This window comes from Mobula hypostoma, chromosome 1 (genome assembly GCF_963921235.1).
Source record: "Mobula hypostoma chromosome 1, sMobHyp1.1, whole genome shotgun sequence".
Taxonomy (NCBI): domain Eukaryota; kingdom Metazoa; phylum Chordata; class Chondrichthyes; order Myliobatiformes; family Myliobatidae; genus Mobula; species Mobula hypostoma.
The window spans coordinates 135,120,998-135,142,985 of NC_086097.1; the positions used below are offsets into that span (position 1 = coordinate 135,120,998).

Consider the following 21,988-nt stretch of genomic DNA (forward strand, 5'->3'; position numbering starts at 1 on the left):
TTTCAATCTTTTTATTAATTTCAAAATATAGAAGCAAAACATAGCAATAATACAAATAGTAGGAGATATATTGTTACACTTTAAAAAAAAGTAATTGCAAAACCAAGTAGTGTAAATTAACAAAGCTCCCAAACATGTAGAACTAACCACGGATAATACAAAGCAAAAAAAAACTGGGAAAAAAAATCATGAAAAAGAAAAAAAAACAAAACAAAAAAAGCAAACCCCATCCCCAAAGAAAAACAAAATTAATCAACTAAACTAAAAGACTTGGGCAAAACTAACAACTTAAAAATGGAAAAGAAGAAAACCTTAGTGTCGACGACTCCATTCCCCTCCAACAACAGTACGGAGAGATAAAACAAGTTTGGAAATGATCAAATTCCATCAAATGAAAATGCTGAATGAATGGCCTCCAAATTTTTTCAAACTTAATGGAAGGGTCATAAACTGCACTTCTAATTTTCTCCAAATTCAAACACACCATAGTTTGTGAAAACCAATGAAATACAGTAGGAGGGTTAATCTCTTTCCAATTCAACAAAATGGACCTTCTAGCTATTAAAGTAAGAAATGCAATCATCCTTCGTGATGAAGAGGTTAAATTATTTAAGTCTATCATTGGTAGTCCAAAGATAGCAGTAATTGGATGAGGTTGTAAGTCTATATTTAGGACTGTTGAAATAATATCAAAAATATCTTTCCAATATTTCTCCAACAAGGGACATGACCAAAACATGTGGGTTAAAGAAGCTATCTCGAAATGACATCTGTCACATATTGGATTAATGTAAGAGTAATAACGAGATAGTTTATCTTTGGACATATGAGCCCTGTGCACTACTTTAAATTGTATCAACCTATGCTTAGCATATACAGAGGATGAATTCACCAGCTGAAGAATTTTTCCCCATTTTTCAGTCAGTATATTAATCTCAAGTTCTCTTTCCCAGTTAGCTTTAATTTTATTAGAACCATCAGGACATAAATTCATAATTATATTATATATAATTGCTACTACACTTTTCTGAGAGAGATTTAAATCTAAGGTTTTTTCCAAAGTGTCCATTGGATATGGGTGTGGAAAATTAGGGGAGACAGTAATTAAAAAGTTTCTAATCTGTAGATATCTAAAAAAGTGAGATCTGGATAAGTTATATTTATTAGAGAGTTGATCAAAAGACATAAAACAATTATCCAAAAGTAAATCACGAAAAGATATTATACCTTTGGTTTTCCAATCAAAGTAAGCTTGATCCATCGTGGAAGGTTGAAAAAGAAAATTTGATATAATGGGACTTGCTAGAATAAATTGATTAAACCCAAAAAATCTTCGGAATTGAAACCATATACGTAAAATATGTTTAACTATTGGGTTGTTCATTTGTTTATATGATTTAAAAGAAGTAAAAGGAAGTAAAGTTCCTAAAACCAAACCCAAGGAAAACCCTTGTAATGAATTAGATTCAAGATTTACCCAATGAGGGTTTAAAGATGCGTCCAAATCTTGTAACCAAAATTTTAAATATCGAATATTAATTGCCCAATAATAGAATCTAAAATTCGGGAGGGCGAGCCCCCCCCCCTTTTTAGATTTCTGTAGATACCTTTACCTAACCTAGGATTTTTATTCTGCCAAATATGATGAAATTTTTGAATCTACGTTATCAAAAAAAGATTTTGGGATAAAAATTGGAACCGATTGGAATATATACAAAAATTTGGGCAAAATGATCATCTTAATAGCATTAATCCGACCAATCAAAGACGAAGAGATTGGGGACCATTTGGTAAATAAAAGTTTAATCTGATCAATTAAAGGTATAAAATTAGCTTTAAATAAATCTTTATATTTTTTCGTAATTGTTATCCCTAAATATATAAATGAATCAGTAACCAATTTAAATGGTAAACGTCCATAAATAGGTACATGCTTATTTAAAGGGAATAAGTCACTCTTACTAAGATTCAATTTGTAACCAGAGAAGTTACTAAATTGAGCTAACAGATCTAGGATAGCAGGAATTGACTTCTCCCGGTTAGAGATGTATAACAACAAATCATCTGCATATAATGATAATTTATGTATTTCGTTTCCACGGGTAATACCAACAATATTTGGCGAGTCACGAATAGCAATTGCTAAAGGTTCAAGAGCAATATTAAATAGTAAAGGACTAAGAGGGCAACCTGGCCTAGTACCACGAAAAAGACGAAAAAAAGATCTATAATTATTTGTACAAACCGAGGCTACCGGGGCGTAATATAACAATTTAATCCAAGATATAAATGTCAAATTAAAATTAAATTTCTTAAGAACATTAAATAAATAAGGCCATTCAACTCTGTCAAAGGCTTTCTCAGCATCTAATGAGATAATACATTCCGGGGTAGTAAATTAGGGAGTGTAAACAATATTCATTAACCTCCTAATATTAAAGGATGAATAGCGATTTTTAATAAATCCGGTTTGATCTATGGAAATAATTTGAGGTAACACCTTCTCCAGTCCAGTTGCTAGAATTTTTGAAAAAATTTTAGAGTCTACATTCAGAAGAGATATTGGTCTGTATGATGCACAATCAGTAGGATCTTTTTTCTTTTTAAGAATTAAGGAAATAGAGGCTTCATAAAATGATTGTGGTAATTTACCTAAACTGATTGCTTCCTTGAATATTCTAGACAACTTAGAAGAAAGAATGGAGGAAAAAAATTTTAAAGATTCTACTGTAAACCCATCTGGACCGGGTGCTTTACCGGAATTCAATGATGAGATCGCAGTTATTATTTCTTCCTCTGAAATGGAAGTTTCTAATGATAGGCAATCTTCAGGTGATAGTTTCGGAAAACTCAATTTACTTAAAAAATCATGCATGAATTAGAATCATCAGGAAAATCAGAGTGATACAAAGAGGCATAAAATTCTTGCAAGGTTTGGTTTATCCCAACGTGATCAACTGTGAAAGTATCATCCTGTTTGCGAATCTTAGTAACTTGACGTTTAACCAAATCAAATTTCAATTGGTTAGCCAGTAATTTACCCGATTTATCGCTATGAATATAAAAATCTCTTCTAGTTCTTATTAATTGATTTTCGATCGAGGATGTTAATAATAAGCTATGTTCCAATTGGAGTTCAACTCTGTGTTTGTACAGCTCATTACTGGGAGAAATAGCATATTTTTTATACGTCTTTTCAAACCAACTGTGAAAGTATCATCCTGTTTGCGAATCTTAGTAACTTGACGTTTAACCAAATCAAATTTCAGTTGGTTAGCCAGTAATTTACCCGATTTATCGCTATGAATATAAAAATCTCTTCTAGTTCTCATTAATTGATTTTCAATCGAGGATGTTAATAATAAGCTATGTTCCAATTGGAGTTCAACTCTGTGTTTGTACAGCTCATTACTGGGAGAAATAGCATATTTTTTATCGACTTCTTTAATTTTATCAACCAACAGAAATAATCTGACCACGGATATAAGCTTTAAAGGCGTCCCAAACAGTTCCATTGGAAACTTCTTCTGTAGTATTAGTTGAAAAGAAGAAATCAATCTGCTCTTTTATAAATTTGACAAAGTCCTGATCTTGCAGCAAAATAGGGTTAAATCTCCATTGTCTGCCAGTACAAGAGGTGTCCATTAACTTGATGGAAAGTTTCATTGGAGCATGATCTGAAATAGCAATAATGTCATAATTACAATCAACTACATATGGAATCAAACGAGAGTCAATCAGGAAATAATCAATTGGGGAAAAAGAACGATGTACATGTGAAAAAAAAAGAAGAATTCCTTATCATTTGGATGTAGGAATCTCCAAATTTCTGAAATCCCAGAATCCGACATAAAAGAGTTAATAATAGTAGCCGACTTATTTGGTAAAGCCGGACTACCTATGGATCTGTCCAACATGGCATTCAAACATAAATTAAATTCACCGCCCATTATCAACATATACTCGTTTAAATTAGGAAAGGAAGTGAGTAAGTGTTTAAAAAAATTCAGGATAATCCACATTTGGAGCGTAAACATTAACCATAGCGACCTTTTTATTAAAAAGTACCCCAGTAATTAACAGAAATCTGCCATTAGGATCTGAAATAATGTTTTGATGAATAAATGTAATTGAGGGATCAATAAAAATTGCAACACCTTTAATTTTGACTTGAGCATTTGAATGGTATTGTTTTCTTTTCCAAAACTTAAAGAAGCGTTAATTGTCCTCTTTCCTTACATGAGTCTCTTGTGCAAAAATAATATGAGCATTCAGTCTTTGGAACACTTTGAAAATCTTTTTCTGTTTTACTGGATGGTTTAAACATTTGTATTCCAAGAGACAAAATTAATAGTATGAGCCATAATTGAAAATTAACTCTTTGGTAAGTAAGGGGTTAACCATAATGTGAGCTCATGAAATCGGAAGAGGAATACATGATTAGAGAGGAACCGGAAATCTCGACACTGCGGACATCTTTGTAGTTCTGAATCAGCCCAATAGAAAAAAAATTAGAAAAGAAAAAGACTACCCCCTCCCCCAACCCCAAGTAGAACCCCGAACTAAGCCAGAGAAGGCTGAAGAAAGCACTAACTAATACTAACTTTAACCCCATTTCTGCAGGGGGCAACTCCAAAAATATATGTTAAATAGGTGACCTCCTGAAGACTAATATATGTAAAAAATAAACAGTATAGTAAATATATGAAATAAAAAAAACAGTATCAGTACATATAATTAGTTAATTATAAGTGAGTAAATAAAAAATCGCTTCCAAAAGAAGAAAAAAGGGTTATGGGGAGAAGAAACATAAAAGCATGGTGTCCCGAAAAAAAACGAAGGAGATTATAGAAAAAGAAAGACAAGTCGCCATTTTAATTATGCGAAAACCAAAAATAGGAAACATATAACTAAAAATGACCGTCGGATCAGATCATTAATGACAACGAAAAAGGAAAAGTTAAAACAAAAGGTTAACTAAGGGAAAATGATGTTATTCACAGGAGATAAATATTCTATATAAGTTATAGAATAACCACTATAGTAATAAACAAAGAACAAAAATCTTATCTCACGATAAGATTGCTAATTAACCCTTCCTCATAGCTCAATACCCAATCTAGAATGGCCTGCTCTCTAGTTGGTTCCGCGACATGTTGGTTCAAAAAAAACCATCCCGCATACATTCCAAGAAATCTTCTACTGCATTCCTCAGTGCTGTACCGTTTACTGTGTAAAACACAGCCTGGTTGGTCCCACTGAAGTGCAACGCCTCATACTTGTCTATAAATTAAATTCCACCTGCTGTTTTTCAGCCCATTTTCCTAGCTGGTCCAAATCCTGCTTCAAGCTTTGATAGCTTTCCTCCCTGTCCATGATGCCCCAATCTTGGTGTCCTCTGCAAATTTGCTAATCCAGTTTACCACGTCATCAAGATCATTGATATAGATGACAAACAGCAACAGACCCAGCACTGATCTCTGTGTCACACCACCAGTCAGAGGTGACTGTCAACTGCTGTGTCAAATCCAGTTTACTATCTCATCTTGACCGCTAAGCAACTTCTTGACCAATCTCCCATGTGGGATCTTGACAAAGGCCTTGCTAAAGTCCATGTTGACAGCACCCATTGCTTTCCTTTATTCCTGATATCCTCTTTTAAAAAAAACTCCATTGGATTGGTTAAGCACAGCTTGCCACACACAAAGCCAAGTTGAATATCCTTAATTACACTGTCTATCCATCTATTAGAATACCTTCTAGTAATTTATCCATTATTAACATCCCATTCACTGGCTGATAATTTCCCGGTTTAATCTTAGAGACTCTCAACTGTGATCTTCTTTCAGCCATGAGTCAGTGATCCCCATAACATCATAGCTGCCATTTTTTAACTGTGCTACAAGATCACTTACCTTATTATGTATGCTGTGTGCATCCAAATATAACACATTCAATCCTGTTTTCACTGTCCTTCTGAATTTTGTCTTCACATTGCCTGAAGTTAAATTCTTATCCCTTGTCTAAACTTCTTGTGTTGTTCTTTATTCTAAAGACTTCTGTAAACTCTCCTGCACTCTACTTCTGCAAGCTGTTGAAACACTGCTTCTCTCTAACTGTTCAGTTTAAAGCCCCATACACTGCCTTTTGCTAAGACCTTGGATTTGTTACCTCAATGTTCTGAGATGATTTGCAATCAATGAAGTGCTTTTGAAGTGTTATCATGTTGGAAGTCCTGTATTAGGTTTGTGTGTAATGAGATTCCAGGATTATTAGTAATATTGAACGATTTGAATATTGGCCAAACTTCCCTGTTATGCTTGAAGTAGTATTGTGGAATCTTGTATATCATTCAGAGAAGGTAGTCAATAAAAAGATCAACATCTCTGAAAGATGGCGTCTCTGAAAATGTACCCTTCTACTGACACCCTTCCCTCAATCTTGTGCAGTGTCTCTCCAGTGGAACTTGAATAATGGTACTTGCAACCAGATAAGATGAGCATACTGGACGGTGTAAATCATTGCATCCTACACCTCTGTTTCTTCAAAATACTTGTTTTATGTCTCCAAACGAAATTAACACATGATTAAGTGAAGGTTGGTTTGGTTTTTCAGAACAAAGTTGAAAATGTAGAACATGGGTAACTCCTAAGTCATTCTCATCAAAACAGTCTAGATGTTTTTTCATTGCCTGAAGGCCATCTGTGAACTATGGATTTCAGAGCAAAGCAAACAATAGAAAAGCTATGGCTTTTAGCCAGAATTCATCAGGTTGTCACTAAAGTGTTGATTAAATAAACTTTTCTTTTGAATACAGACTAACTCCTTCAGAAATTATTTTCCTGTAGTCACATTTGTTTTGAGGATAGTTTGATGGAAGTTGTAGAATAGGAAGAGGACAATTGATGTACAAGCAGAAATTGGTAAACCATAAGACTCCACTAGAGACAATCTGTTAGAACTGTTAACTATTTTCCCATATTCTTCCTGAAGAAAAGGTCAGTTTTGAAGTATTACAATGGAGTACATTATTTTTAAAAGATCGTCTGGATTATCTGGAACTGAGGCTGTGTGCTCCATTACTGCTCAGGTTTGCAGATAAATTCATAGCCTACCTTGCGACAATGTTAATAAATATTTTTGACAAATGTTCCACTTCTTTTTTAACAGAAATATTTATCTAGGAATGTGGAGGAAAGCAGCAATGATAATCTGTTCCCTGCTTTCAAGAGGAACAGTCGATTGCATCTAACTGACACCTCCTTGGATTCGAAGTGCAATGAGAAGAGCACAGAAGAGTCATGTGATAATGGATTAGAGGAACAGCCATTTATCAGGTACACAACTGTTCTGACCTCTTTGATTGTTCTACTCTTGCAGGTTTTCCACTGCAATGTTTATATTTTTTTGTATGTACTTGGTACTTTGCTTAACACACAGGGTGATTCCCAGGAATGAGGGCATTTATAGACCCAGCGCAAAAAGTTACAAATGCACTGCTGTGATGAGAAGCTGTTACAAGCTCCTACCTTTCCTGCTACTGTGATGTGATACTGGGTAATGGGGAAACTGGTTGCTCTCTTCTTTGAATGTTGCTGTGTCAGGTTACTGTTGTATATTTAGCAATGGTGTAGAGAAGCTGCCTGTGAGGGCTGGTGTTGATGGGGGGCTTGGGCAAGTGATGCATCTGCTGAGTACTGGGGTAGCAGGGCTGAAGACCGCATCTTGGTCATCAGGGTGAGTGTGGGCCATTGTTCGATTGATATCTCTGCTCTTTGTTAACAGATTGCTGGCATTCTACAGTCCATCCCATCATTTCTCTTGCATGTGATTGAAGCTCTGGTCTCCCCTTTCCCTTGTTTGGCTGCAGAGTTCACCTTGATCCTGAGTAACAAGTTCAAGGCCAGGCACAGTCATGTTATGCAATTCTCAGTAATGAGCAGCTGCACCAGTTGAGCCCTCAGGCAGACCCGACTCCACACTGAATCACAGTACAGGGCAATTCATAGCTGGATTTGTGCCAGGTTCCTGGCATAGCAGTGTGCATCCCAATAGATGTCTGTCTTAAAACTCTGGAGGGCTATGTGTTACGATTTCGTAATGTACCAGCAGCAAGAGATGACAAACTGAGTCGGGTTTTAATATTAAAACCACTATATTTATTTACATCTGCTCATAAATATAGAAAATGAAATAAATTACTTTTTTAAACAGAAGTTAAGTGTTATGCATCTTTCGCTCCCTTACAGTCAAACTTAGAACCCGTTCTTAACAAATCTTACTCAAGCACAGTTTTAAAGTGGCAGTTCAGAGAGTCCCAGTAATTCACAAAATAGGTGAGAGGAGAGACTTGTGGATTCACAATGCAGCGATGAGGCAATCACGAAAAATTCCAAAGATTCCATGGCTAGCGAACGAAGAGACAGTTACCGAAGATCCCAGCCGAGGAATACTGTCCCGAAGTCCACGAAGAGCGATTTCACAACATGACTGTCGTGAAATCCACACCCGTGGATCATACGAAGGACAGACACGTCTCCACAATGCACAGTGTGCTGCTGATTAACCCAATCCCTTGGGTTTGGGCAACACACATCAAAGTTGCTGGTGAAAGCAGCAGGCCAGGCAGCATCTCTAGGAAGAGGTACAATCGACGTTTCAGGCCGAGACCCTTTGTCAGGACTAACTGAAGGAAGAGTTAGTAAGAGATTTGAAAGTGGGAGGGGGAGATCCAAAATGACAGGAGAAGACAGAAGGGGGAGGGATGGAGCCAAGAGCTGGACAGGTGATTGGCAAAGGGGATATGAGAGGATCATGGGACAGGAGGTCCGGGGAGAAAGACAAGCCGGGGGGCGGGGGAACCAGAGGATGGGCAAGGGGTATAGTCAGAGGGACAAAGGGAGAAAAAGGAAAGTGAGAGAAAGAATGTGTGCATAAAAATAAGTAACAGATGGGGTACAAGGGGGAGGTGGGGTATTAGCGGAAGTTAGAGAAGTCAATGTTCATGCCATCAGGTTGGAGGCTACCCAGACGGAATATAAGGTGTTGTTCCTCCAACCTGAGCGTGGCTTCATCTTTACAGTAGAGGAGGCCGTGGATAGACATGTCAGAATGGGAATGGGATGTGGAATTAAAATGTGTGGAACATTGACTTCTCTAACTTCCGCTAATGCCCCACCTCCCCCTCGTACCCCATCCGTTATTTATTTTTACACACACATTCTTTCTCTCACTCTCCTTTTTCTCCCTCTGTCCCTCTGACTGTACCCCTTGCCCATCCTCTGGTTTCCCCCCCCCTTGTCTTTCTCCCCGGACCTCCTGTCCCATGATCCTCTCATATCCCCTTTGCCAATCACCTGTCCAGCTCTTGGCTCCATCCCTCCCCCTCCTGCCTTCTCCTATCATTTTGGATCTCCCCCGCCCCCTCCCACTTTCAAATCTCTTACTAGCTCTGCCTTCATTTAGTCCTGACGAAGGGTCTCGGCCTGAAATGTCGACTGTACCCCTTCCTAGAGATGCCGCCTGGCCTGCTGCGTTCACCAGCAATTTTGTGCGTTGCTTGAATTTCTAGCATCTACAGAATTCCTGTTGTTTGCCCTTGGGTTTGGGTAAGCATTAGACTTTACCTTTCTTGATCGTGAGCTGATCCTGGATAGCTGGAAGCCTGCGATCTTTACTCTCTCTTTCCTTCGACTCCTTCTCAGCACTATGCCCAAATTTCTTTTATACCGTCGGCATACATCATAAGGTAACGCTCATAGAAACGAATCTGTGGACTCCCAGTAACGAAATTGGGGACACGTGACGCCCACAGTAAACGAAACTATGGACTTCCAGGAAAACTAAACTGTGGGTTAGATTAGATTATGAGGACACTCAGTCCTCGTTTATTGTCATTTAGAAATGCACGCATTAAAAAATGATACAACGTTCCTCCAGAATGATATCACAAGAAAACACAGGACAAACCAAGGCTAAAACAGACAAAACCACATAATTATAACATATAGTTACAACAGTGCAAAGCAATACCATAATTTAATAAAGAGCAGACCATGGGCACAGTTTAAAAAAAAAAGTCTCAAGGTCCCGATAGACCCATCATCTCACGCAGGCGGCAGAAGGGAGAAACTCTCCCTGTCATGAACCTCCAAGCGCCGCCAACTCGCTGATGCAGCACCATTGGAAGCACCCGACCGCAGCAGACTCTGAGCCCGTCCGAAAACTTCGAGCCTCCGACACCGAGCTGCATCCTCTGCCGAGCACTTTGACTCCACCCCGGCCGCCGAGCAACAAGCAAAGCCGAGGACTCTGGGCGTTCTCCGGAGATTCTGGTTCACACAGTAGCAGCAGCGAAGCAGGCATTTCAGAAGTTTCACCAGATGTTCCTCCGTGCTCTCACGTCAGTCTCCATCAAATCAGGACTGTGTACGGCACACTACTTGACAAATAACAGACATCAGCACCGGAGTGGCGGCTGCCATCTTCTCCTCCCACACGAAACATAGGCACCTGATTGTTCAGGCACAGGGCGAAAAGTATTATAATAAACACTACTTAGGAGTAGTGCTAAGTGGGATACCAGTGTATTTAAACTTGCCACTAGAGAGCACCATTGCATTATTGTAAATACCATGAATCAATGGTAATGGACCTGAGTTCTGAAATCTGAGAATCCTGAGTCAAATTGATGACAATGAAAATTGATAAATCCATGGACTGTTTGCATTTGAGACTGAAAGTGGTGACTATGAAGATTGTGGACAAATTAGTGATCATCTTTCAAAATTCTACTTGTGCAGAAATAGTTCCAGCAGATTGAAGGGGGAGGTAGTATGACCTGCCATCTGGAAAAAGAAGACAAACTATTAGTCTGTTCATGGAAATATACTGGAATTTATAATGACAAATATTGTGGAAAGAGAAAAATAGGATTGAGCGGAGTTAGCATAGGTTTATCAAAGATTAATTATATTGGATTAATCTGCTTGTCCTTTGAGGAGCTTATTAGCAGAATCAATAAAGTGGAACCAGTCAATCTGGTGCATTGATTGTTCACAAGGCTTATTGATAAGGTCCCATGTGGGAAGTTGATCAAGTGTGGGGAATGTGGAGTCAGGAGTTGTATATGAGCGTGTATTGAAAATTGATGAATAGACATAAAGCAAAGTAGAAATGAATGTCTTTCTCAAGTCTGCAGGCTGTACAAAGATGATGTTTGGATGCCTCCTATTCACATGTATTAGTGATTTGACTGAGAGGGCCAAATATTGCATTTTATAATTGCTGATGATGCAGAGCAGGTGGGTTTGAAGTGGGGAAGAAATTCTAAAGAGCGTTTAAAGGGATGTGATCAAGTTCAGTGAAGTGGCCAGGATATGTTGGACAGAATAGAATGTGGAAAAATGTGAGGTTGTCTGCAAAACACAAGTTGAATTTTTTAAATGAGAAAATTATAATCTAAGGGTGCTAAGTACCCTTGCACCCATAACTAAAATTTTTCGTGCGGATATTAAACCATTTAGGAAGACAAATGGCATGTACTCTATTATGAGGGAATTTGAGTACAGGAATAACAGTGTCTTAGTGTGATTGTATAGGACTTTGAGACCTCACTTCGAGTATTGTGACAATTTTGGACTCCTTATTGAGAAGAGGGTGTACTTGTCTTAGAGCAGGGGTTCCCAACCTTTTTTAATGCCATGGATCCCTACCATTAACTGAGGGGTCTGTGGATCCCAGGTTGGGGACTACTGCTGTAGAAGAAGTGCAGTAAATGCAGGAGATGGGTTTGCCAATAGAGCGACTAGGCCTGTATTCCATAAAGTTTAGAATAAGATATGATCTTAATGAAAATTCTTAAAACTTTTCGGGATGTATTCAGAAAAGTTGTTTGCCCTGGCTGAGGAGTCACAATTGTAAAATAGGGGTTTAGCCGTTTACCACTGAGATGAGGATGAAGTTCCTAACTGGGGGGTAGAATGTTGATGGAATTTGTAACCTCAAAGAATATGGGGAAGTTAGAACTGTGTACAGGGTCAGCGCCATGATCTTGTTGAATGGTAGAACAGACACGAAGGGTGAAATGACGTATTTGTAATTCTTATGTTCTTTTATTCTGCTGGCTGTGGTTGATGGTTCCGCCACTCTTTACATGCACAGGTGTGGGACTTGTTTGCAAGATTCAGTCAATTCACTTCATTGTTGGACTGCAGAAATGTGGAAACCATGAGAGATCTTAAGTAGTGAGCTAATCTTGGTATCATCTGGCCCTTTCACCCTTCCCCTTCCAAAATGTATTCAAACTCTGAAATGAAAACATCGGAACTCTTTTTGTTTTTGCAGACAATCAGTAAGGCTAAAAGTAAAAGGTAGCAATAAAGGTAAGTTTTTTTTTCCAGTAACTTTTATGTATTTTCATTGCAACCAAGTATATTTGAAAATTTGATATTGTTATCTTTTGCAATGCTATGATGTGGTAATTTTCTCAGTTGATGTCCAGTTCTTTTTAAAAGAATAACTTTTTTAAAATTCCATTTGGGACTTTTTTTTTTATTCAACCTGAAAATACTGGGAGTGATAGCATGTTACATTGCTCAAAGATTCTTAGCAAAATTATAAAACTGTGTGATTCGTTAACTTAAAAGTACAAGTCATTGTTGTCTAATTTGGAAACTTCAATTTAACAAATGGTGCTGAAGTGCATCTCCTGAGTGGAATAATACATTTGGCACTTGTCAGGAGAAGATGGATGTAATAATACATCTAAATAATCATTTTTGAGTAAGAGCTTTTTTTTTAAGTGATTACATGGAGATGTGTGTGTGTGTGTGTGTGTGTACACACACACACACACACACACACACACCCTCTCCCCCCCCCCCCCGTCACCACTGTTTTGGTGGTGCCTTTAGCAGAATTAGCTGTTGGTACAGTCTTTAAGTCATTCCTGTTATTCTGCATTTATCTTTATAACCTGTGTCAATCTAGCCCCAGTCATGTCTTCAATGAATAAAGGAAGTGCTTCACATGGTGTAAATCGCAAACACCATACGTTATCTGCACAAGGTAAGGTGAAAGTTCTGGAAAAATCTCAACAGTGGTGTGTCTGTGAAAAGCATTGACAACTTGTATAACATTTGCTCTGCCACAGTTTATGATATAAAGAAACAAATAGAAAAGTTGCTCTAGTTCTTTGCTGACAGCGAATCAGATAAACAGATGTGCATAAGGAAAACAATGAAAGATGTTCACAACTAGATAAAGTTCTCAAAGTGTTTTAAACTCTGCATCAGCGATGGTGTAGAACTGTCAGGAGATGAAGGAAAACTGAAATAATTTCATGAAGAATTAGGACTGATTATGAGTGTGATTACAGTGAAGGGTGGCTTCAGCATTTCAATCAGTGACATGGCATAAAATTTTGTGCAGTGTGTGGTGAAAATGGTCAGCAGACAAGGAAGCAGCTTCTGAGTTTGTTGCATTCTAGATTTCTGGTGGACTGTGTGTGATCCTTCATTAAGGGTTATATGTATCACTGAGTTGCATACAGTTACAAAATTACTCATAAACTGTCTGATCTTCATCTAAGTCACAATAATAGACAAATGCAATCTGCCTAAACTAATAACACACAAACAACTGTACTTTTCATGTCTTTAACAACTGTACTTTTCATGTCTTTATTGAACATATTGTTTAATCATTCACAGTCCAGGCTGGAAAAAGTATGTGAAATCTTGTACAGGTGGCCCCTGTTTTCCGAACGTTTGCTTTACGACACCTCGCTGTTACGAAAGACCTACATTAGTTACCTATTTTCGCTAACAGAAGGTGTTTTCACTGTTCCAAAAAAAGGCATAGCGCGCCCGAACAGCCAAGCTCTTCCCCTGGAGCTGCATTCTAGCTGCCATTGCTTAAACACGTGCTTTATCTTGATTTATTTTGTATATCCGTTAGCAAGATGAGTTCTAAGGTATCCAAAAAGCTTAACAGAGCTCGTAAGGGTGTTGCACTTAGCATAAAACTAGACATAATTAAGTGTTTCGATCATGGTGAACCAAGTAAGGACATTGTCCGCGCATTGAACTTGCCTGCGTCCACCATTCGCACTATTATACGCAGAGAGAAAGAATTTTGAAAGCTGCCGATGTTACTGTTGGTTCTGCTCATAGCAAAGTGGTCTCTCTTAGTCGGCATCCAGTGATGGATAAAATGGAAAGCCTATTGCTTGAGTGGATTGATGGGTGTACAAAGTGTGGTGTTCTGTTAAGTTTTCTTATACTTAAGGAGAAATCAGTCCCTCTTTTTAATAAGCTGAAACAGAAAGCACTGGACGATGGTGATGAAAGTGTTGCGAAAGTGGAATTTAAAGGTAGTCATGGGTGGCTTGATCGGTTTCTGAGGCAAGGGCAGCTTCATAGTGTAACGTTTACTGGAGAGAGTGCTTCAGCTGATACTGAAGCTGCCGAAAAGTTCCCAGCAGAAATGAAGAAAATAATTACAGAAGGTGGTTATTCTTATGAGCAAGTGTTTAACTGTGACGAAACTGCAATTTATTGGAAAAAATTGCTGAGCAAGACATTTATTTCAATAGAAGAAAAGCAGGCTGAGGGACACAAGGCATCGAAGGACAGGTTTACCCTGATGCCTATTATTAGTGCCACTAAGCCTCTACTAGTGTACCATTCAGAAAATCCGAGGGCACTTAAAGGCGTTGATAAGAAAACACTTCCCATTGTGTTCCGTTCACATCCAAGTGGTTGGAATACCCAAGTGCTTTTTTCTGAGTACATGAGTGGATACGTTAGTCCTTTTGTTGAACAATACTGTAGAGAAAATAATCTCGATAATAGGTGTCTTGTGATTGTCGATAATTGTGCTGCTCATCCGCCTGCCATTACTGAGTATGGCAGTAACATACGTGTTACATTCTTACTGCCGAATACGACATCGTTGCTGCAGCCATGCGATCAAGGCCTAATAGCCACAATTGAGGCTTACTATACGCAAAATGTGATGTGTTTTATTGTAAGTGCTGTTGACAGAGGGCAACTCCGAAGCGTCTTTGCGAGAGATCTGGAAAGACTACAATATAAAACTGGCAATCGCCAACATTGGAGATGCTCTCGATAGGCTAACAGTCTCGATGAGAAATGGTGTTTGGAGGAAACTATGTCCCGAAGCAGTGAACGATTTTAAAGGCTTCGAACCATCAACAATAAATACGGCAATAGTGAGTTTGGCTACTTGTACGTACATTATTTCTACTTCATATAGGCTGTGTATTTTTGTGTTATTTGGTATGATATGATTTGGCAGCTTCATAGCTTAAAGGTTATTGGAGAGAGTGTTTCTGCCGAGAGTGCTGCCATGGGATTTTCGCTGCACTGGACAGTGTAGAAAAGTACTTCTACTTTATATAGGCTGTGTATTTATCATATCATTCCTGCTTTTACTATATGTTACTGTTATTTTAGGTTTTGTTATTTGGCATGATTTTGTAGGTTTTTTTTTGGGTCTGGGAACGCTCAAAAATTTTTCCCATATTAATAAATGGTAATTGCTTATTCATCTTATGACATTCTGGCTCACGAACCATTTCATCAGATCGCTCTACCTTCGGATAGCGGGGGAAACCTGTATTTTATAACTAGTAGAACCTCCTTTAGAAGGAATAACCTCCACCAAATGTTTCCTGTAGCTGCTGATCAGACTCGCACAACCATTCCTCCATACAAAACTTTCAGTTCATCGATATTTCTGAGATACCTTGCATGAACAGCCCTCTTCAGGGCATTGTAATTGGGTGAAGTCTGGACTCTGACTAGACCATTCCAAAACACAAATTTTCTTCTTTATAAACCATTTTGTTGATTTACTCTTGTGTTTTGGATCATTGTCTTGTATCATCCAACTTCTATTAAGTTTCAGGTGATGGAGCTACCCTGCTTTTCAATTTCTTGATGCAATTATGAATTTACTGTTCCCTCGACGATTGCAAGCTGTCCAGGTCCTGAGGCAGCAAAGTAGCCCTAAACCATTGTGCTCCTTCCACCCTGCTTCACAGTTGGGATGAGGTTTTGCTGATGTTGTACAGTGCCATTTTTCTTCCGAACATAGCAGTGTGCATTTCTGCCAAAAAGTTCAACTTTGTCTCATCTGTTCATTGAACATTGTCCCAGAAGTGTTGTGGAACATCCAGGTGGTCTTTTGCAATCTTGAGATGTGCAGCAATGTTGTTTTTTTTTCTTTGGAGAGCAGTGGTTTCCTCTGAGGTGCCCTTCCATGAACACTATTCTTGTTCAGCGTTTTTCTTAAAGTGGACACATGGATAGAGATTTTAGCAAGTTCTAGAGATTTCTGCAGGTCTTTTGCTGCTACCCTTGGGTTCTTTTTCACCTCTTCAGCATTCATTGATTGGAACACTTGACTCCAAATTGCTTTTGTAGAAGGCATTTCCCCAGAGGTTCACGTACTTTTTTGAACCTAGACTATAATTGTTTAAATGGCGTACTCAGTATTGAAGAGGAGTACTTTGTGTTAGTTTAAGCTGATTCTGTTTGTCTATTATTGTGACTTAAATGAAGATCATACCACATTTCATGAGTAATTAATGCAGAAATCCAGGAAATTGCAAAGGGTTCACAAACTTTTTCTTGCAACTGTATGTCATCTTGCAGTTGCGTGATGTGTGTGCCTTGCTTAAAGTAAAGATTGCTGTCTTGTTTTCCTTTGAATTAGCTTAACATTTTGAAGTTGCCCAACATAACATTGGTGACATAGTTTTAAAACTAACCCCAGATGGCTACCGACCTGTTGAAGCACAGTGAGATGTCCGAGTTTTAAAAAAGAATGGTCGAGTTTATTTTTTTTTAAAAAGCAGTGCAGTACATCTTCAGAAGGGAAGATACAATAGAGTTACTTTACAAAGGCAGAAAATGGAAGAATTATGGGTTCATGAGCAGTGGGTACGAGAGGGGTGATAATTTTTTTTAAATGAGCAGAACTGGCTGGCTACATCGGAAAGATTGATGTGTTCGATTGCTCAATGGGTACCTAACTTGTGTATACTGAGCTAATTGAACACGGTTTCAAAACAAATGAAATAGCCAATGAGAAAAGAGTACCAATTTTGCTGCTCCAACCAAACCAGCAGAAATTAGCTTTGCTGATATTGTGAAAGTAATGCAGCTACTTTTAGAACCAAAGCCATTGTTGATCGCAAAACACTTAAGTTTCATAAGCGGAATCAATAGGAAGGAGAATCCATTTCAGCGTGTGTGGCTGAATTGAAGAGATTGTCTGAGCATTGTCAGTTTGATAATGGCCTTAATGATGCACTGAGAGATCATTTAGTTTGTGAAACTTTGCAAGAAAGCATTCAAAAACTGCTCGTAACTGAAACATAACTCACATTTAAAAGAGCAGTTGAAATTATTGTATCAATGAAAACTGCAGACAGATGCAATTGAGCTGCAGTCATGAACAAAATTGAAACATTCAGATGGAGGCCAACCTGGCTGAACACGTGTTATCGTTGGCGCAGGGGCTCACATGCACCAGATCAATGCAAGTTTAAAGGCAAAACTTGCAGTAAACGCAACAAAGTGGAGTACATACAAGGAGCATGTCGGGCAGACCAAAAATAAATGGTCTGCATGGAGAAGAGGGAAAAAACTGGAAGTCAAGTTTCAAAAAGAATACTAATCTGCATGCTGTTGATGAAAAATCTGGAAACTAATAATAGTCACGCAATATGGCTAATGCTAGAAGTAAACAGCAAATTAATTAAAATGGAATTGGACACTGGCTCGGCTGTTTGAGCTAGTCCATAAAATGACTTTAAATGGTTTTTCAAAAATACTGAACTGAAGCCTGCAGCTATCCAACTAAGAACGTATATTGGAGTAAATGTAACTCCTGTGGGAATGGCATTTGTAAAAGTGAAATACAACAACCAACAAACCACATTGAGCTTGAATGTGGTAAAAACAGGAAGGCCAGCATTATGCGGCCATGATTGTCTGAGACAGCTACAACCTGATTGGAGATCCATACACAACCCTGCAATAGTCAACTGAAAGTGAATTAAGAAAGGTACTGGATGGTGCCACAAATGTCTCCATGCTGTACACCATGAACTGTTGCCCAACAGAGGGCAAGCAGCTGTTGATGCCAATATCTGTGCCTCTGGTTGGAAAGCGTATTGGACCAACGAAGGATCATGCTGCTCAGGGGAGTTGTGAAAGTGACAAAAGCATGCTCTGACTACAACAGATTTTGTGGCAACATATCTGTGAAAGCTTCTGATGTGCAAAATGTGGCTTGGTTTTAAACTGGAAGATGGTCAAGGAGCTCCAGGAAAGTTGCAAGCATTTGGCTTTTGGGAGTATAAAGAACCAGAATCTAGCTGCATGCACTGAAGTTGTTACATGAATTTCAAGGTGGACACTTTTTTTTAAAAAAAAAAGCTGCTTGTAAAAGTAGATGCCCTGCTGGATGAATGGAAGAACAAAAAGGAAGGAGTCTGTGGAGATACGAAAACAGAGGATTCATCAGTTGATGTTATGCATGTGAAAACCAGGAAGAGAGATAAGATCATTGATGACAAAGGTTGGGGGTGTTGTGGATAGTGTGGAGGGCTGTCAAAGATTACAACGGGACATTGATGGGATGCAAAACTGGGCTGAGAAGTGGCAGATGGAGTTCAACCCAGATAAGTGTGAAGTGGTTTATTTTGGTAGGTCAAATATGTTGGCAGAATATACTATTAATGGTAAGACTTTTGGCAGTGTGGAGGATCAGAGGGATCTTGGGGTCTGAGTCCATAGGACGTTCAAAGCAGCTCCGCAGGTTGACTGGTTAAGAAGACGTATGGTGTATTGGCCTTCATCAATCGTGGAATTGAATATAGGAGCCGAGAGGTAATATTGCAGTTATATAGGACCCTACCCTGGTCAGACCCCACTTGGAGTACTGTGCTCATTTCTGGTCGCCTCACTACAGGAAGGATGTGGAAGCCGTAGAAAGGGTGCAGAGGAGATTTACAAGGATGTTGCCTGGATTGGGGGGCATAGGTTGAGTGAACTCTGCCTTTTCTCCTTGGAGTAGCAGAGGATGAGAGGTGACCTGACAGGGGTGTATAAGATGATGAGAGGCATTGATCGTGTGGGTAGTCAGAGGCTTTTTCCCAGGGCTGAAATGGTTGCCACAAGAGGACACAGGTTTATGGTGCTGGGGAGTAGGTACAGAGGAGATGAAATAGAGGGCTATTGGTAAGCCTAGTAATTTCTAAGGTAGGGACATGTTCAGCACAACTTTGAGGGCCGAAGGGCCTGTATTGTGCTGTAGGTTTTCTATGTTTCTATAAAGGGAGCAGAATAACGATTAATACTCTAGTATTAATCCAGTGAACTAAATGTACCTTCTTGAGACCAAGATGCTCCCATGAGTAAGAGTTCCTCCACAGAGGTTAAATCTTTAGGCCTGAATGGCATATTTAAAATTTACTTTGCTGTGGATGTCTATGGTAGTTATATAGCATATAGTTGAAATGCATTCCATATTGAGTTGGAGTTCATAGCTAAGCAGGGAGGAGTGTTGTGTATTTAATATTTCTGTAATATTTGAGTAATATTGAAATATGTTGTTGGATTCAGCATTCTTTATTTGATTGCACAATTCGTTATGGGTTATATGTAAGAAGTACGTGAATGGCATACGCCATTACTCCACCACGTCATGTGTGCGCACCTCACCAAGAAAGGAAAACTGTGTGAATGTATATATATTTTGATTAAGTATTCATGTTTATTTAAATAATTCATTACAGGTTGTGTATAAATCGGTGAATTGCATGCATCATGCTACCACGTGATATGTGCGCACCTCACTAAAATGAAGAACAAGCTAAGACCCACATCTCTCAGCTCTCTTGGTCTCCTTTGAATTAGCTTAATGTTTTGAAATTACAAAACGTAACAGTTAGAAGGGTGGAAAGGCTTAGGAATACATTTACAAGGCTTGGGTGAAAGGTGGGTAGAGAGTAAAATAAAGACTTAAGGATTGAAAGAGATAACTGGATAGGAAGAGGATGCCATGAAATTTGAGCATAATGAAATTCTTACATTTTTCGGTTGCTGAATGAGAAGATATGGTAGGTCAATGAACACAATTCATAAAATAATTACAGAAGGGAAGGAGGCTATTTGTCCCATCAACTCTGCACTGATGTTCCAGTTACACTATTGCCTATTTCCCCTCAGCGTTGCATATTTTTCCCTCTGCATCCAGTTTTCTCTTGAAGACCATAATGGAACCTGCCTCATATCTGCATACATTGTGTTCCAGGTTTCCAGCCATATCTGTATAAAATTATTATTCTTGTCAGTTATTTCTCATCCACTTCATACCTGTGACCTCTTGTCCTTGACTACACCACCAAAGGCATCAGTTGCCACTGAATGTTCTATCCAGGCCCCGCACGTTGTATACATATTTAATCTTCACTCTGTTTTCTCTTCAAAGACTCCGAACTTCTCTAATCTGTCCATATACCTGTAATTTCTCCATCCGGGATCCATTTTCACTCTTTCATGGACTCTCTTGAATATCTTCACATTCTATTTATAATGTAGTAACTAATATTGAGCTCAATGCTCCAGCTCAGGCTGGACCAATGTTTTATCATTGTATAACTTCCCTGCTTTTAGATTCTGCTACAGTTAATAAATCCCAAAACTGTATGCTTTATTAACAGCGTTCTTATCTTGCCCTACTATTTTCAATGACTTATTCAGACGTACCACCAGATCCTGTGCTGTGCACCCCTTTTAGAACAGTATCATTTATACTGTGCCTTATTCTTCCTACAGAAGATGTCACCTTGCACTTTATTGCGTTGAGCTTCATCTGTTATGCTTCTGACCCTTCCACTAGCCTATTTATGTTCAGTGTCTGCAAATTTAGAACTATGGTTTGTGGCCTTGAATTCAAGTCATTAATATGGCGGGGGTGGGGAGAGGGGTTCCCAATACTGATGGCTACTATTTAACTTCCTCTTGTCTGACAAACAGTCATTCACCTGTTACTTAATCAGTTTCAGCCTCACACTGTCTGTATCATTTACGTATACCATATTGCATAGCTTGCTGATAAGCCTATTGAAGTACTTGATCAGAAAGCTTTCCTGAAGCCCATTGCATTTTATCAAATCTATATACTACCTAATCAAAAAACATGGTTTGGCTTCAACAAATCCATGCTTGCCTTGTTCATCTTTCTTCAGCCAACTCTCAATCCCATTCTGCATCAATTTTTTCCATCTACTGAAATTAAGCTGACTGGCCTACAGTTTATGGGTTTATCCTTGCTCCCATTTTAAAAGGAGAGTAATATCTGCTCATGTCGAATCCTCTTGCATTAATCCTATATTCTAAGAACATTGGTAGATATTGACTAGAATCCCTGCTGTTTCCTCCCATACTTCCCTCAGAACTCAAATTGTTTTGGTGACTTTTCTATCCGATCCTGTGCTAACATGTGGTATTCAACTGTCTCCTATCACTATCTCAATTATCACAGTTACTTTGGAAATAGCCAAGTCCCTGATATAGAATGCAAAGTTCACATTTTGTGCCTTAATAGTGTCCTTAGTATGCATGTGAAAGTGCCCATTTATGTACTTTATGGGTTCCATTCCTCTATATTCCAGCCTTTTGTGCTTTATTATACCAATAGAACTCTTCAGTTCCCATTTATTTTATCAACTAAGTTTTTTTTTATTGTGCATTCTTTGTTTCTCTTTTTAATTTTCCATTTACTCTTAGCATTGTTTTGAATCAGCCTGGTTCTTCCAAGTTTTTGTAGTCCTATATGTCATATGCAGTTTAATCTTGCTTTATATTAGCAGTTTATTTTTTTAGAGAACTCTGCTTGTTTTCCATTTGCTTGTTTTGGGGAAGTACCACAGTTCTCTCTTAATCTT

General features: G+C 38.5%; 1 protein-coding gene across 3 annotated transcripts in view; it reads left to right on the top strand.

Annotated features, from left to right (window-relative positions):
- LOC134350663 (ATPase family AAA domain-containing protein 2-like) overlaps positions 1-21,988 on the top strand; it is an 82,560-nt gene that overhangs the window by 13,971 nt on the left and 46,601 nt on the right. For 2 of the 3 annotated variants that reach the window (XM_063056189.1, XM_063056168.1), the window contains exons 2-4: positions 7,171-7,337; positions 12,346-12,383; positions 12,991-13,068. In XM_063056189.1, the coding sequence (XP_062912259.1) occupies positions 7,171-7,337; positions 12,346-12,383; positions 12,991-13,068 (283 nt within the window). The remainder of the gene's footprint in view (positions 1-7,170; positions 7,338-12,345; positions 12,384-12,990; positions 13,069-21,988) is intronic. The other variant, XM_063056178.1, reaches the window with a different exon arrangement.